This window comes from Pan troglodytes, chromosome 13 (assembly GCF_028858775.2).
Source record: "Pan troglodytes isolate AG18354 chromosome 13, NHGRI_mPanTro3-v2.0_pri, whole genome shotgun sequence".
Lineage (NCBI taxonomy): Eukaryota > Metazoa > Chordata > Mammalia > Primates > Hominidae > Pan > Pan troglodytes.
Genome location: NC_072411.2, coordinates 39,699,650 through 39,717,441, shown reverse-complemented (window position 1 = coordinate 39,717,441; position 17,792 = coordinate 39,699,650). Strand labels below are relative to the sequence as shown.

The 17,792-nt window shown below is 37.4% G+C and overlaps 1 protein-coding gene across 2 annotated transcripts in view; it reads right to left on the bottom strand.

The window, feature by feature from the left end:
- Nucleotides 1-412: 412 nt before the first annotated feature.
- THSD7B (thrombospondin type 1 domain containing 7B) overlaps nucleotides 413-17,792 on the bottom strand; it is a 908,985-nt gene continuing 891,605 nt past the window's right edge. For both annotated transcript variants that reach the window (XM_054679008.1, XM_009443389.3), the window contains exons 26-28: nucleotides 14,526-14,718; nucleotides 10,244-10,331; nucleotides 413-1,611 (exon numbers count right to left, since the gene is read on the bottom strand). In XM_054679008.1, coding sequence (XP_054534983.1) covers nucleotides 1,530-1,611; nucleotides 10,244-10,331; nucleotides 14,526-14,718 — 363 coding nt within the window. In that variant the 3' untranslated portion in view covers nucleotides 413-1,529. The remainder of the gene's footprint in view (nucleotides 1,612-10,243; nucleotides 10,332-14,525; nucleotides 14,719-17,792) is intronic.

Genomic DNA, 17,792 nt, shown 5'->3' with positions numbered 1-17,792 from the left:
GTATCATTGGACACAATCAGCTAGTTGGAGGGCTTACCTAGGTGTTAAATGGTTAATAGAGGCTACAGTGTAAATGAAAACATCCTTTAATCTGGTCGTTGTGTCACATTTCTAACATTTCCATTTTCTTCCTTCTCTCACATCATTTACATATCAGTGTTTGCATGATTACAGCGGTTTTTTCTAATATTATTTGAGCTCTAAATGTTCCCTAAAAGCTACTCTATGTCATTGTGACTGGCGCTGTTTCCTAGTATGCCTGATAGTGTGGAGGGGTAAGATTCCTTTTTTTGTTTTTGTCAGTGATAGCAGCTGTCAACCCCCAAAACACTGAAAAACTGATATTAATACTGTTTTTGTCAAAGCAAGGGCAAGGCACTTCAGAAGTGAATAAATCTAGAACAGCCAACACTGCAGTCTCTTGAGCAGTTTATTTGTTATAAATACAAGTCAATACCACAAGATGGCACCTTTTTACTTTCAACACCTATGATTACAAACAATTATCTTCATAAAATGGTCTCAGCTTTTTAATGTGTTGTTTTAGATATTATTGAAACCTTATAAAAGCAAGACTTTCTAGAAACAGGATTGGTGTTTGATGTATATTAAATGAGGTCAGATAATTAAATTTGAAAGAAGAATTTATAAATATTCAGATAAGAAAATTGAAATTACAAAAGCAGAGTTTGTCATCATTAAACTGAATTACAACTGTGTGTGGTTAATGCTATATCTACATGGATAAGTTTTTGTTAAAATACAGTTTTAGTAATCAAATAATCTACCTCATTCTCCAATTTAACCACATATTTCATTTGTACACTCTAACATTCAGTACACATTCCCTTCAGAAATGACCTAGCTTTCATCTAGTCCAGCAATTACACACACGCTGCTATTTTCAGTAGCTGCAACCCATGAAGCGCCATCATCCCCTGGCTACAAAACAAAATACAATATTTAAAGGTTAAAAACTCAGAGAATTTCTGAAATGGTAATCCATTCTCTCTGTGTTCATGAAAATAGGCAATCCAATTTGAAAGTCTTTAAACCAAAGTAAACTCTAGAAAACTCAGTGTTGAAGTGTGGGAAGAATAAAGACTTTGCACTAATATAGTGCGTAACAATGCAGTGTCAGACTCGTCATTTAGAGTAAATGCCTTGACTGTATTTTCCTCTGGATTGTCATTATGCTGCTGAAGATCAAGTTTACTCAAGTCTGTGGGAATTCCATCATGTTTTCTTCCTCCCAGTTCCAAACAGGAAGAGAAGGGTTTTCAGGTCCCTTGGGAAAACCAAAAAAATAAAACACACCCACAAACAACTTGAAAACAAAATGGCAGACCTAATAATCCTTGACTCCATGTCCAAATGAAGTTGAGGCAATATTACTTTTGCAATATTTGTATTCTGCCCAATATATCACATCTTGCGATTCCTCAAAAAAACTGAGAAGTCAGTCTGAGAGCTACAAAAGAGAAAGCGGTTAAGGCAGTTGATGTCTACATTTGGATTTCTTTTTCAGATTACATGTCTAAGTCTCCATCGTAGGCTAAGGTCAGAGGCTTCTGTTGGGGAGGTGTGCTTTGATGTGGTTTTGGCTTCTTGCTGCAAAGGGAAAAAAATTCCTCAGATCAAGTAAGTTCATAGAGCTCTGTTTCATCTGCCAAAGACAATTTTGAGATATAGAAATTTAAGCGGTAAAATGACAAAAAGATTCATTTCTCTAGACGTGCAGGTTCCCTTTTGTGAATATTGAATGCTTTCACCCTCTGTTAAGGAGAAGCCATCATTTTTCACAATCTTAAAATTGGTTTAGTGGAATGAAGGAACTTACTAGAAGAGTTGTTTTCCTTTTATATTCTTGATGATACACAACAACAGGAACGTCTTTTCTCACTAATTTTTAAGCTATTGTGACCTTCACATCACAGATGCTCAACATCATAAGCAGCTGGAGCAGCCAGGCCTCACCCTGCTGGTCTTGTTTTTAAGTAAACACACTTCTGCTCTGACCTGGAACCTGACATTTAGCTGCCAAGATGCCAGAGTGTGTCAGGAAAATTTAACCAACTCTACTCCGTGCAAAGCCATTCTCACCTGGTCTCTGCTTTACCTGAAGTCCACAACTTTGCCAGGTCAGAGAAGGCTGCTTTTCCTTCTCATGGAGAGAAAAGCTTAAGTTAACAACATTCCCAAATCACACAGCGATGCCCAAGATATGGGGCAAAACACCCTGCAGTACACTTCTTGTTTCTTAGTATGGGGAAATCTTAACTTGTATTTATAAATGCTTGTAACCTTTAATTCTGCCACTTAACTTCTCTCACCACCACACTTATCCTCCCTCCTCAAGGTCTTTGCTTTGCCCCGCCCACACAGCCCAGCTTCATCTCTCTCCCTGTCTCCAACCTTCCATGCTTTTATATTATATTAGCATCATCTATTGCTTATTCGATGCATACTAAGTGCCAAGATCTGTGCTGAATGTTTTACACAAAATCTCTCAAAACATCCCAGAACAACCCTGCAAGGGAGGCATTAGAATTATTGCTACTTTACAGAGAAGGACTACCGAGGCTGTTTACCTTCCCTTAGGTCACTGAGTGAGTGGCAGAACCTGAATTCTAAGCAAATCTAACACACAGACCTGAGCTTTTAACCTTTTCACCACACTGTCCGTATATATATATATATATGGCATTCATTTGGCACTTGGTAGAAATGACATTTTTTGTCTATACATATGAATTAATTTTTGTATTCTGAGTGAATCTAATTTAAAAACAAAGATTTTAATCTATACAATTCAGTGGCATTTGGCACAGTCACAGCATGTGTACCATCACCATTATCTAGCTCCAGAATATTTTCATCGTGCCAAAAGGCAACTCTGCACTCTTCCAAGCAGTCCCTCCCCCATTTCACCCTGCTGTCAGCCCCTAGCAGCCATTCATCAATTAACTTTCTGCCCCAATAGATTTTGATATCTTAAATGGAATCATGCTGTATCTGGTCTATTGTGTCTGGCTTCTTACACTTAATGGCTAAAATTGTGAATTTTATGTTATGTGAATTTTACTGCAATAAAAAAATTGATAAAATTAAAATGGTTGTAGGGAGAAACTCCTAGTTTAAAATGCTCACGTTTTAATTTGAGGAGTAAAATTATTTTTTTGATTGATGTTTGAAGCAAATCATACAAGTTAAAGAAATAAATTAAAAATGGTTTTGGCAGAAACCCTAAAAGGAACTGCAGATTCTCTCAGTGCCCCCCACCCTAGCACCTGGCATGCAGCGGGTGCTCATTGAGAATATGCTGAGTGCTGGGCAGGGATGGCTGCAGGCAAACAACTTCCAACCAGAGAAGCTGCGGAGATGCAAAAACATGATTCAGAATATTCTCCAGAGGGAGCTTCAGCCTTCAATTTCCTGCTTTCCAGGTCCGCTCCAATTTTCAAAAGGGTATTGCTTAATTATCTGAATAACATTCAATTTAACTTTATCTATACTAAGTATGTTCCAGTGACTCTAATTATACTGATGGGCTCAGGCTCTGGCATGAACCCCGCTTGACATGGAGTCCTGGGTATACCATTCCACAGCATTTAAAGGTGCTAAGAAATCACACACACACCAGAGGGTGAGGCAATCTGAAAGTGACAGCCTGTAAAACCTGATGGTGGTGGTGGTGATGGGGTGGGTTGTCTTAATGGCAAAAAAGAGTACAAGGAAGTTCATCTGAAATTACAGTAGGAGTCTTCTCCCTCCCACCTCTCTTGGCTTTCTTTTTTCTGCGGGAAGGGAGCAAAGAAGAAGAGAGGGGTAAGAAATGTAGTTGCTTCCAAAACAGAGATTTTGGCAGTCTACCTTTAATGGGCATTTGCTAAAGGCCACTGGCCAAGGAGAAATTAGACAATCCTAAGCATTGGGGAGTTGAGAATGCAAAGCCAGGAGAACGGCTAGAGGTGGTCATATCTCTATAAAGAGACAATACTATCACCTGGGAGACACGTCAACTTGGCCAGCCTCTATGATCTAGGTTTGGAATATTCTATTCAAAATTTACACAAATATGTTTATACCACTTACCATGTTTGGAATCACGGACACTGTGGCCAGCGGGGGCTACTAATAGGTAGGCCTTGGACCTTTGTGGGCCATGTGGTGTGCTGGGGATCATTGGGATTAGGACCTCATTTATCAAGCATCTTTTCATATTGTGCAACCTCCCAATTGCCAGACACCAGAATCACAGTTACGAATACATGAGATCTGAGAAGCTTTATGGCTTAGAATAGATCAGCCTCCTCTCAAATATTAATCTCTGGACCACTGAACATGGTAGTACTTTGCCGAATAGCAGCTTAGCAAGGCTTTCTGGCCAGTAAAAAAGAACCTCAGGAGGAGGAGCTGAGGGGCAAGACTGCACTCAGCAAGGCCAACAGTGAGGAGGCCAGCAACTAGGAGGCTTGTCTTTAGAACCTCTGGCTTGCTTTCCTTTCTCCCTACAGTAGCCACATTTTTCCTTTAGAAGTAAGTTTATTTCTTATTTTTTCCTCCTCCACTCCTCTGGTTTCAGAAAAGGTATGATCACCTCCCTCACTCACTAAATCAGGACCCATAAATGCCTGGCACATAGGCCACCAACACCACCAGTCATCCTGTGCCCAGGTGGACATCTCTAATCCATCACTCTATTCTCTCCTGTTGAGCTGAGGTGTAGCCTCATCATTCTTCCTAACAGCACTCTTGACAGCCATAGCCGCTTTTAGAGTTGGCACACAGCATAAAACCATTTTGCAATCCTAGCTGTGAAAGATCACTGGCAGACACATTTTAAAGTTACCTCTTTTAGGGTCATTTGCATTTTAGCAAAGGACAAAAATGAATTAAGCCAGAAAAGTGAGCTCATTGTGGACTGACAAGCAAGCCTCTGGCACTTCTCAGCAAGGACTCATTCTCAAGCCAGGAGAGATTAACTAGTCTGATGAAAGCAGCAAACCACATTTTGTTTTGGCAGCCATTTGTGAGAGACAAGCCTTTGGAGGTGCAAGTACCACTCTCAAACTTGGGAAGAATAAGAGTGCATTACAGAACTGTGCTGGGCCAGGCAGAATGGACATTATTATCTGGTGTAACTTCCAGGTGCTACATCTAGGTTAACAGCAAGTTCATCCAGTGGTCATCCCCATTAAATTGCTTCATGGATATTTACTGCCAGAGGAGAAGGGGCATCAATAATATTTCTGAAACTCCAAACACTAATGGTAGATGTTCAAAGGCTAGTATTTGAAAGAAGTAGTCTTTAGAAGGCTATTTTTTTGACATTTTCTCAGAAGCATTTTCAAGTTTTACTATAAATTGCTTTCATCTGAAGTATACACCAAAGACCTGGCATATTATAGCAGTTCTCTTGTCCTAAGGCTTCTGTTTTTGGCAAAAATATAAAATCTCTAAAACTGTCATCCTGTAACTAACTCTTCTGCAATCCATTTAATAGAATTAGATGCTGTGAAAATATCTATTTGGGTTTCTTTGGCGGCTCATATGTAACAGTAAAAGGTACGTGTTTTTGTAACAATAGGTCTGTAATAGGTCAACAGCTTACTTTACCTGTGAAACAAAAATCCTCTAGGAAATGTGGAAGCTATAGACATTATGTTGAGTCTAAAGAGTTTTGGGCATCACTCAAGAGAAAGAAATCACAATGACTCAAAGACCAGTAGAAAGAGCATGAACTCTAGGGATAGGCAAACTCTAGGGAGAGGTAAACCTGGGGTTGATTCTACCATGCTGGTGACCTCAGAAAAGTTATATAATTTCACTAAGGATCAATTACTCTTTAAAATAGGGATGGCAATAGCAACACCTCCTTGAATTATTATGATTGAATAAGGCAATGTATGTAATATTTGACATATAAATATTAGATTTTTTTCCTATACTGTTTTTCTAAAAATCACGGGCAATAATACATTTTATATATTTGCTCAATAAATCTTTATCAAATTCATGCTTTAAAACAATCCATAAAGCATAGTCATTACCTCTCCCCACCCAAACTCCCTGGAGTTTGATAGAGGAGGAAGATGTTTATATAAATAACTACAATATTATCAATCATGGGGTAACTACCACGACAAAAGAGACATGAACAAGTTATTCCAGACTGTTTAAAAAGGAAAATGTTGGTATTTGAGTTTTACAGGGATTAATGAACAGGTAGAGTACCAATAGCTAGCAATGGGAAACAAGGAGTAAGCCACAGAAGCAGAAACGTCCTTGGAAAATTAGAGGGGCAGTACCCTAAGTGCCTGATATGGTTAGGCTTTGTTTCTCCACCTAAATCTCATCTTGAATTGTAATGCCTATAAACCCCATAATCCCCACATGTCAAGAGAGAAACTAGGTGGAGGTAACTGAATCATCGCTTCCCCCATGCTGTTCTCATGATAGCGAGTGAGTTCTCAAAAGATGTGATGGTTTTATAAGGGGCTTTTTCCCCTACTCTCAGCACTTAATCCATTCTGCTGCTCTGTGAAGAAGGTGCCTGTTTCTCCTTTGCCTTGGGCCATGATTGTAAGTAAGTTTCCTGAGGCCTCTCCAGCCATATAGAACTGTTGAGTCAATTAAATCTCTTTCCTTTATAAATTACCCAGTCTTGGCTATTTCTTCTTCATAGTAGTATGACAATGGATTAATATAGTGCCCTAATGTGAAATTATTCCTCCTAAAATTATCTTTCAGAAAGAGGCAATAGTCTTTTATTCAATGACTATAAAATCTTTTATATAATGAGGGGCTACATTTGTTATACCACAAGCTTTTTTTTAAAACAAAAAAAAAGCAAATCATAAATATACACACAAGACAAATAAAATGGCCATCTCTCTAATATATGCAGATAGGTATTTGGATGTTAGGATAAAACTTCTGAAACAGCAGCACAAAGAGATCCAAAGAAGTGCTGTATCTCAAACAACCTGGGTGGAAATGAATATACTAAACCTGATACTGAAGTGAACTGTGGAAAGAAAGGCTAAAGCAGTGATAAGAGTGACTTATCTGAAAGGTAGATGTAGACATTGAATAAAATTCTATTATGAATATGAAATTAGAGAAGACAAGCATTTTTTTTTTTTTTTTTTTTTTTTTTGAGGCGGAGTCTCTCTCACTCTGTCGCCCAGGCTGGAGTGCAGTGGCGCAATCTTGGCTCACTGCAAGCTCCGCCTCCCGGGTTCACACCATTCTCCTGCCTCAGCCTCCGGAGTAGCTGGGACTACAGGCGCCCGCCACCACACCTGGCTAATTTTTTGTATTTTTAGTAGAGACGGGGTTTCACCGTGTTAGATAGGATGGTCTCGATCTCCTGACCTCGTGATCCGCCCGCCTCGGCCTCCCAAAGTGCTGGGATTACAGGCGTGAGCCACCGCACCTGGCCGAAGATGAGCATTTTATATAATGAAATACTGTATGTATATATGATGTAAGAAAGATAATAAATGGAACTATAATTTAGCACATTGATTAAATATTAGCATAGACAATTTACTCTCTTATCGAAATCAAAGTTTATTTAAAAAGTCAATTTTTTTCTATTTTAAAAAATTTTCCTTGTTAGAAAATGAAGACTTAAATGTGTTTGGACCTATACAACACACCAGCCTGTACAGGGTATAGGGAATTAGTAGCAGATAAATTTGAAAGAGTTTTTTGGGCTCCAGTTGTGGAAGACTTTAGTCAACTGGTGAGGCAGCCAAAACATGACTTTAGTTTTGCTGTCAGTGGGAAGCCAGAGCTCATCTATGAGTAGCAAAGGGCTGATCCCTGGAGCTAAGCTTCAGAAAGACGAATCTGGCTGTAGACTGCAGATGGGAGCTGGTCCAAATATGAGTGCTACTTCCACAGGGACATTATTAAAGGCAGACATTGGGGATCAAAAAAATGGCTATGAGATACAATATGCATAAATATTTATGTAATTTGGCTACTGAAAAGTAAAGAGAAATTTCATTGGTATTTTATACTTAAAAATTCACCAAAAAGCAATATATCCATGTAGCAAAACTGCATTTGTATCCCATGAATATATATATATAAATGCTCTAGAAAGTGGTTTGTTAACAGAATTCAATGATGTACCTAATTAATTCCCAGACCCTAGAGTCATGCAGAAAGGGGCCTTAATAAATATTTGTTGTCGAAGGAATAGATTATGGTTAACACATTTTTAGGTTGAAGGGAATGGAGGAAAACAAAAAGGAAAAATGTATGTGTTACTACACGTAAATTTTTAATCTTTTAAATACTTAAGGGAAATGGGAACCATAGAATCTAGATTTGGGGATATGGCTACTAACAGCTAGAATTCATCTAAGCTTTTATAGACCGATAGACTGTCTAATTACCTTACACTGGGTTGGCCTACCTATTGCTTTGAAAGCAGTTTCCTATTGGCCAAACCTTCATGTCCTTTGCTGCAATTTAAGAAATTTCCTCCTTGTTTTAATCTTTTCTGGTGATGAGTGCTTCCTATTCCTTTAAACCTCATACAAAGCTTTCAAATTCACATTTGTTCATTAAAAGTAGATCTAGGCAATACTAGCCAAACATCAATTTGAATAAAGAAAATCAGTAAAAAAAAAATTGATTCTAGGATGAATGACCAACTGAAGATGATACTTTTCACTACAACAACAGGGAAATGTTAGTTGGATAGAAATCTAATTTCTAGGGATTCAATTTCTATCACTCTAGGTGGCAGAAAGAATTAAAGTCACCTTATTTTCTTCATCAACTTTCACTGACCAAGAGCAAAAATTTAAAAACCTGTGTAGCCTTGGAAACAGAACTTGAGGTTAATAGACAATGGCTGAATTTGAATCAAGATTAAAACTTGGGTAAAAACTCTCCGGAAAATAGTCTCTGGGACAGATGATGAATATAAATATATTTATTAGGAGAAAAAATTGAAGTAACACTTTGATCTCATTAAAATTAAAAAAAATCCATTGAAACTTCTGCTCAGAAAGCTGATATAATATTCTTAGCACACTTGAAAACATTAAAATCTACAGTTGACCCTTGAACAACACAGGTTTGAACTGCATCAACTTATAGGCAGAATTTCTTCCGCCTCTGCCACCCCTGAGACAATAAGGCAAACAGCCCTTTCTTCCTCCTCCTCCTCAGCCTAGTCAGTATGAAGATGGTGAGGATGAAGACCTTCATGATAATCCATAACTACTTAGTGAATAGTAAATATATTTTGTATTCCTTATGATTTTCTTAATTACATTTTCTTTTCTCTAGCTTACTTTATAGTAAGAATATACTATATAATTCATATACAAAATATGCGTTATTTGACTATGTTATTGGTAAGGCTTCTGATCAAAAGTGGGCCATTAGTAGTCAGGTTTTGGGGGAGTCATAAATTATACTTGAATTTTCGACTGTGTGGGGAGTAGGCACCCCAGTCCTCCTCACATTGTTCAAGAGTCAATTGCATTTACTTCTGTCTGGTTTCAAGAGCCGTTCATCAACTTAAATATATTCTGTATGATAAACTATTTATTATTTTCTGAGATTAATAAATTCTCAGAACTAGTCACTTTACAAAATGGTTTTGTTTTTTTTTTTTTTTTGCAAATGACCATCAGTTAAATTTTGTCTCATAGCTGGTCAATAGAGCAAAACAACTTGCTCTACTATTTAAAATGTGCTTACAGGTTCTTTCAACCAACTGGTCAGTTTAACCTAACCATTCAAAATTTAAGAACAAAATTTAAGAACTAAAATAATCTATGGTAATTTTCCTATCTGTGACCACAGATTAGAATTACCTGAGAAGCTTTACAACACCCAGATGACCTGGCCACACCTAAGACTAATTAAATCAGAACCTCTGGGGAGTGAGATCAAGCCTGATTCCCTAGGAGACATCAATGTATTGTCAAAGCTGAAAACTACTGATCGAAATCAAAACATGCAAATGGAAAAGTTCTGACCAGTGATTTTCATATTATTCCAATACCAAATTTAAAAAATGTTAGCTCAAATAATAACAAAAAAAAATGATTCCTCATTTCAACCATTCAGCCATTCTACTGTTAAAGACTATTTTTGGACTCAAGAATCCTGTTATAATGGGCAATGATCCTGAGATACTTTTTTTAAGTATAACATGAAATCCATAAAAATACGGAATATAAACTTTTTACTAATTAGTACTTACCAAACAAGGTAGGAAGTAAATATTAGGAAAATCATGATGAGAAAAGCGCCACCTGAAACGCCATAAACCCAAATTTTTACTCGGCCATCTGTTTAAAATAGAGATAACATAAGAAGCTTAGCATACAGAGGTCTGCAGCATTTGAGAGATAGGGCAACATCAGATCTGACAACCCCAAGCTGACCATTAGTTCTGTACTTGAACAGCAGCACTTTAGCCAACTGTGCACTCAACTGCAGAAGTTAGCAATGCTCTAGCATACTCTGTAAATTGCCAGGTATAATCAGGAATTAAAAAGATTCTCTTAGAACATCATAGGAATACGGGTTTCCTACTAGAAATTATGTCTATGAAAAAAACCTTAAATGTTATTACATGGTACCATTTTTAATGAACTTTTACAGATAAACAGTTTGCATTGTTGTTTGATTTTTAGCAAATTAACTCTCAACAACATTAGGTTGTAACTTCATGGCACCAAATGTTTATTTTACTGAATGTTTTACTTTTCATCTGAATTCTGAGACACGCATAAGTCATAAGCATAGGTGGAAATACACATAGGTAACAGCTCTCAAATGAAGAAAAAAAAGTGAAAATGTAAAATGTAAGATAGTCAATGAAATTTTTTCATAATACCAAACAAACACTGGTAATCATTAGTTCATAAAATCCAGTCAATTGTTGGGCTAATTTGAATTTATTTTAAGGTGTTTATAGTCATATGCATATACAAAAATATGGCAAAACATTTGACAAAAAGAACAAAGAAAATTATAATTAAGAGACAACCTTGCATGGAAAGAAAACTACTATGACCATTTTTAGTGGCTCTACTTCCAAAATGATGCTAGGCAAACAAAAACCACATGACCAAACAAGTTAATCAATTCACCAAATTACTGTAAAATTATGACCATGTGTCTGCAAGTACACATTATTCTGGATCTGATATCTACTACAGTTAACAAAATGAATCAACCATATATTTTAATCTATTATGTTACTTTTATTCTATATAAAATATAAGCTTGAGTATATATACATATATTCACAAATATATATATGCTTTTTCTACATGTGATAGAAACTTGAGTTGTTTCTGTCACTCTAATGTCTTTTTGCTCTATTTTATGTGAGCATATAGCTAACTAAACTTAGAATTGGACTGACAAAGGCAATGTCTCAGCATCCCAAAGGAATTGCATTTATTTCTGGAAGAAACACACACAGAGATTCATTATACTACACGAATGTAATTAACTACAGGTCCAAAATACACATAACAGTATCTTATTTGAAAAGCTTCTATGGGGGGAAAATCAATCAAAATCTATTGTAAACAACACTTGTTTTGAATAAAATCACAATTACTGTCAATTACATTACAACTACCTATTATAGTTTTTGCTTATAGGACACTTTCAAGTCTCAATCAGATTTTAGAATGAGGTTCAATGTAGTAATGGTATTTTTCTATGGTCATAAAACTTTTACCAAAGCTTTGTTTCTAATCTCTTTGAAACACTAATGATGAAATGGCCTAATCTGAGTTTTTACATTGATCAAAAAAAAAGTCTTTCCTGAGTGAGAATGCTCCTTATAGCTTATAATCCATAACAACTTATAGATTGGTGCATTGGGAGGATCCAGTGCTTTTAAATACTCAGTTTAGAGGTATGTGGTGGTACAAAACCTTTAAGCCATGTTACTTAAAAAAAGCATTAATGTATTCTGTAAGAACATAAAAAAAGATAGGCTAAAACTTCTAACTATTAAAAAAGATAACAGTGAAAAATAAGTCTTCCCACCAACCTCTCAATTCCCTACCCAGTGGCTATTACTGTTACCAGTTTCCTCGTGAATCTTTCTAGTTTTTCTTTGTATATGCAAGCATCTGAGCACACACATACCAATTCATACACTTCTTAAAAAGACACAAATGGTGCATATCATTCACTTTGATTTGTACTTTTTCTTTCACTAAACAATACAGGTTGGAAATATTTTCATATTAGTTCATAAAGGAAGGTCTACCTCTTCTTAGTATCCCTGTGATAAACCATGACACAGTTATATCATATTTTGGTTTTCCCATTATTCTATTTGTGGGCATTTATATTGTTTTCATTCATTTGCTATAATAAGCAATCATGTAATTGATATAATTTACAGACTTCTTTTAGTATATGTGCATATAACTGCATGATGAGTTCCTTAGAGGAACATTTTAGGTCAAAATATATGACAGGTAAATAAGTATATTAGTATGGCCTAACTGTCCTCCTGACAGGGTGCTCTAATTTATACCCTCACCATGAGAACCTAATGAAAGTTGTAAACTCTCCCAAGACCAAATATATATTTTATATATACTTATCTATATACATAGATACAAATATAAACACACACACCCATGCAATTTATATCCCAATATACATATATGTGTGAATACATAAACTTTTGTGTATCTAGACACACATAGACACACACACATATACTCACACATAAGATATTGCTGTTTTAGTTAGATCTCCAAATTCCATCCATGGATAAAAGGTTAAGGGCTTACTTGTGGATTTGAAGACTCATTTCCCTGGGACCTCAACTTAATTCTGTGTCAGAAATAGGATCCACAGGCAATGGGTGAACCTGGCTATATTTAATATCATGCTTCCTTCAAATTTAAATCTACTTCTAATTTAGCATTAAAGCTAATGAGATGTTTTTAAACACCTTTGGCATTCCCAGACACATAGGGGAAGCAAAAGTTGACTAAGATATGGTGGTAATTCTTAAAAGTTGATTGAGGGGTATAAATATTGCTTCTCCTGTTAGATCTGTGTTTCTTTGGGCCTGGGCTTTGGATTTTGCTTCATTTAAACAGGTCATCAAGACATTTCTGGTATGGCTAAGGCCTAGGGTTTGGAAGGAGAGTTCCTAGGGTATATTTGCCTGAGTTTTGTCTGTGTCTTCCCTTCCCATGCCCTAGGAGTTAATGTTGCTTTGCTTGATCATTTGTAGCATTTTGTTTCCAAAAGAAGTATGTCTGATGGCCACAGAGACTGGCTTTCCCCTTCTATCCAATTCACAAAGTAGGAAGCAGGGACAGGGGTTTGTAAAAGCCTAAAAGATCTGCCTTTAAAACCTTCCTCTGTCACTTGCTGGTGGTGTGAAACTGATAAAATTAACCTGCACTGCCATTTTCAGTTTCCTCATCTCTCAAATGGGATGATAACATCTCATTAGGTTGCAAGAATGTAATGAGACATTTCATGCTGTACAACCAGCCAGCACAGAGCCACAGGACACACAGAAAGCATCTAATAAATGTCCATTCCTGCACTTAGTAAGAATCGATTACTGAGCCCTACAGGCCTAATACTGCAATATCCATGACAATCCTGCAGGATAAATACCACTAGATTGGGTTTATAGATGAGAAAACTGAGGTCCAGAGAAGTTAAGAAACTATACGTAATCACAAAACAGGTGTGTGTAAGCCATGGGTCCAGTAAGGTCTAACTTTGAAACTGATACTCTTTACCTTTTCACTAGTATTTCTTGAAGCAAATAGGATCTCTGGACATTTCTTATAAGTTCTTGAGGTTCTATTCCAATTTTGTCATTTTAGTTATATATGCAAATTCAGTTATAAGAGTAGATCATTTTTCAGAGATAATTTAGGATTGAAAGATATTTTCAGGCCGGGTGCAGTGGCTCAAGCCTGTAATCCCAGCACTTTGGGAGGCCAAGGCGGGCGGGTCACTTGAAGTCAGGAGTTCAAGACCAGCCTGGCCAACATGGCGAAACTCATCTCTACTAAAAATACAAAAAAATTAGTCAGGCGTGGTGGCAGGCACCTGTAATCCCAGCTACTCTGGAGGCTATGGCAGGAGAATCGCTTGAACCTGGGAGGTGGAGGTTGCAGTAAGCCGAGATCACACCACTGGACTGCAGCCTGGGCGACAGAGTGAAATTCTCTCCCTGACCCAAGAAAAAAGAAAGATTTTTCAAAGAATATTATTTTTGTTACTTAACCCACTGTTTCTTAGACTGAGGTTGAGAGACTTATGTTCAACCATTCATGAAAACACTGTACACTTAAAGGGACTCATGTATCATGTAATATTCCAATCTGAGAAACCCTGAATTATGCCTTACTGCCTCTTTCTTCTCTCCTCTTTTCCTCCTTCCCTCCATTCTTTCCATCATGAGAAGTGGTCAAAATATAGACCTCCCGTGAGAAAATTTTTATTTCTTACTCACAACTGAAACTCACCTGGATCAAGTGGTTGAAGAGACCATCCTTTAAAAATATCATGTATTTTTGAATTCACAGGTCTGTTTTTCCCAGAAAGGTTTTTCACATCAGCTTTTTTATCCTCTGAGCCTGGTACTTTCATGCAGTAATCCAGGAAACCATTTGATCTCATTATTTCTGTATAGCCCTTCTCACAACCACAGACTCCACCCTACAGCATAAAGAATATTTTTATGGTTACACAGTGAGTTGAACAGGTGAATGAATAAAAATATAATGTTAAAATCACTTAATATTTGCACTATACATCATGGCAATTTAGGGTTTGGGGCAACTGACTTACCAGTGACATGAAAATCAAATACACAGTTCATCTTTTTAAATTCCAAAGTCAGCTCTTAAATCAAATGTTAGGTTTTTCAAATGTGTTTACAATTCTGACACCTGCCAAATATTAAACCATAGTTCTTTGTGAATAAAGTTAATTAACTATGCTTTTCCTCTCTCTTTTTGTCTTTTTTTTTTTTTTAGATGGAGTTTCACTCTGTTGCTGAGGCTGGAGTACAATGGCGCAATCTCAGCTCATTGTAATCTCCGCCTCCCAGGTTCAAGCACTTCTCCTGTCTCAGCCTTCCGAGTAGCTGGGATTATAGGCACCCGCCATCACACCTGGCTAATTTTGTCTTTTTTTTGTTCTTTTAATAGAAACAGGGTTTCACCATGTTGGCCAGGCTGGTCTTAAACTCCTGACCTCAGGTAATCTTCCCGCCTCGGCCTACCAAAGTGCTGGGATTACAGGTGTGAGCCACCATGTCTGGCCATCTTTTCCTCTCTTATGGAGATGTTTATGGCATTTAATCAAATTATCTTCAACTCTTATCTCCATTTGTTTCAGATCCTTGCCTAGTTGCTCCAACCCACCCTTCTTACTGAGAAGCAAAGCAACAGGGATTATGTACATATCTTCTTTGAATTAAGTGCTCTTGCTATCACAGCTGCAAAATCCCTCCATCACCTTTTACCATTGACCACTAAATGTTAGAGTAGGTAGCTAAGAAGACATAAACAGGGCAGGAGAAGGGTCCCCCACCAGGAATGTCAGGCAACCATCAGGTGATGGTTAGGCAGCTGTTAAACTGTCTCTCTAAAATAATAATTGGTTGCAGCGAGCACAAGGGAAAGGCAGTCTCCCAAAAGATAGAAAACACCTGGCCAGGCGCTGTGGCTCACGCCTGTAATCCCAGCACTTTGGGAGGCCAAGGCGGGTGGATCACAAGGTGAGGAGATCGAGACCATCCTGGCTAACATGGTGAAACCTGTCTCTACCAAACATACAAAAAAAAAAAAAAAAAATTATCCAGGCATTGTGGCGGGCATCTGTAGTCCTAGCTACTTGGGAGGCTGAGGCAGGAGAATGGCGTGAACCCAGGAGGCGGTGGTTGCAGTGAGCCAAGATCATGCCACTGCACTCCAGCCTGGGTGGACTGAGCAAGACTCCATCTCAAAAAAAAAAAAAAAAAAAAAAAAAAAAAGAAAACACCTGAAGCTGGTGATTAGTAGCTTCCTAATAAAATCTCAGGAGTTGATGGAGGAGTTTAACTGGTATATGACCTTCCTCTAGGAACACACAACTTGTAAGGGAAAAATGCCTAAAGTGAGCATGTGTACAACTTCAGTAAACACGCTGTGCATGCGGCCCCTCCCAAGTCCTGGCAGGCCACTGTGGATGGCCACTATGCATGTGGATGGCGCACCCTAAGGGAAGAATCGGGGGAGAGGGAAAACGACCTCTACCCCTGAAGCATGCCAACATATAAAACCCAAGTCAAAGGTCAAAGAGGGCACTTGGCCTTCTTCCAAGTGTACTTTACTTCCTTTCTTTCCTGCTCTGAAACTTTTTAATAAACTTTCACTCTTGTTCAAATACTTGCCTCAGTACAAGCATAAGTACATTCTGCCTTATGCCCCTCAGATGAATTCTTTCCTCTGAGGAGGAAGAGTCAAATTGCTGCAGACCTGTATGGATTCGCTGCTGCTGACATAACCATGTCAAACTACGTCTCTGCTTGTAGGCTTACTTCTGCACTCAAGGAGGGCAGCCTTACATGGGAGATAAAAGACTTCACCAAAGACGCATGCTCAAGAGAAATATACCTATGCCTATCTGAGTTACTCCTTCCTTGTAATAACTTGAGTGTCACCCCACATCACATCTCTAGTTGGCATTGTGACAATGGGTCTTTTATATTAGTCTGTAAATTTCTGGTCATTTTTAAGTACAATGAATGTCACCAAGAAGCAGATTATTATGAGACATGATGGATGAAGATTCCTATCTGTCTCTGGAAGTGAACCTGAAAATAACTGCTCTTCCTCCAGCAAGTATACAGACAATAGAGAAGAGTGGAAGAGAATAAACATAAGATTATGAATCTCTATGACTTCGCTCTTATGGCTCCTTACCTAAAGCTATTTATCTAGCATTTTCTGAACAGACCTTAGCTTCACATAGCTACTCATGCCAATCCTCATCAACCAGTTAACTTTATTTAGGTCATCAATTATTGACTGAACACATGATTTTGAGGAGAAACAGATACTAAAAGTAAACAAAGCACCTCAATCTTCTACAAAAGAAAAAAAGTAAGAGCACATGTTATAGTTAACAGCCTATAGTTTAGTTCAGGTTGCATTCATATAATAATAACATAAATATGATATTTTCAGTTGGTTTTAATTGAAAGTATCACAAAATGATATCTTCATATCACAGTGGAGATATCTAAGCAAATTTGTATGTGCTTAGCTATTAAAGCCATATTCTCAAGATGCATCTCTATTTTTAGCATGAGATAAAACTTGTAACCAGTCAGTCATATGTTCAAGAGTTCAAGGAAAAAAGTATTTTCTGTTTAATTAAAGAGGACATCCAGAGAGTTGGTGAAAAGCTACAATTTCTACTTTTCAAACATCATTAACCCAAATGGAGTTGTTCCTGAACTCCCCCTCTTTTCCTTCTATTCCCCTCTGCAAGCTGACCCACTGTCTTTTCTGTGGTAAAGAATTAACCCATCTTGATTTGTAAGGCCAATAATAGGACTGAGTACTTGAATTATTTTTAATCAAATCATTTTTAGAATAGGCATACTATAAGAAAAAGCTTGTTTCTTTAAAAAATGTAGTATAGTTTTTAAAAATTATAATGCACTGCACACCATGAATGCCATTGATTAGAATACATTACATGTTTTACATTAATTCCTGAGTTGTGGTAGACGGGAGTTA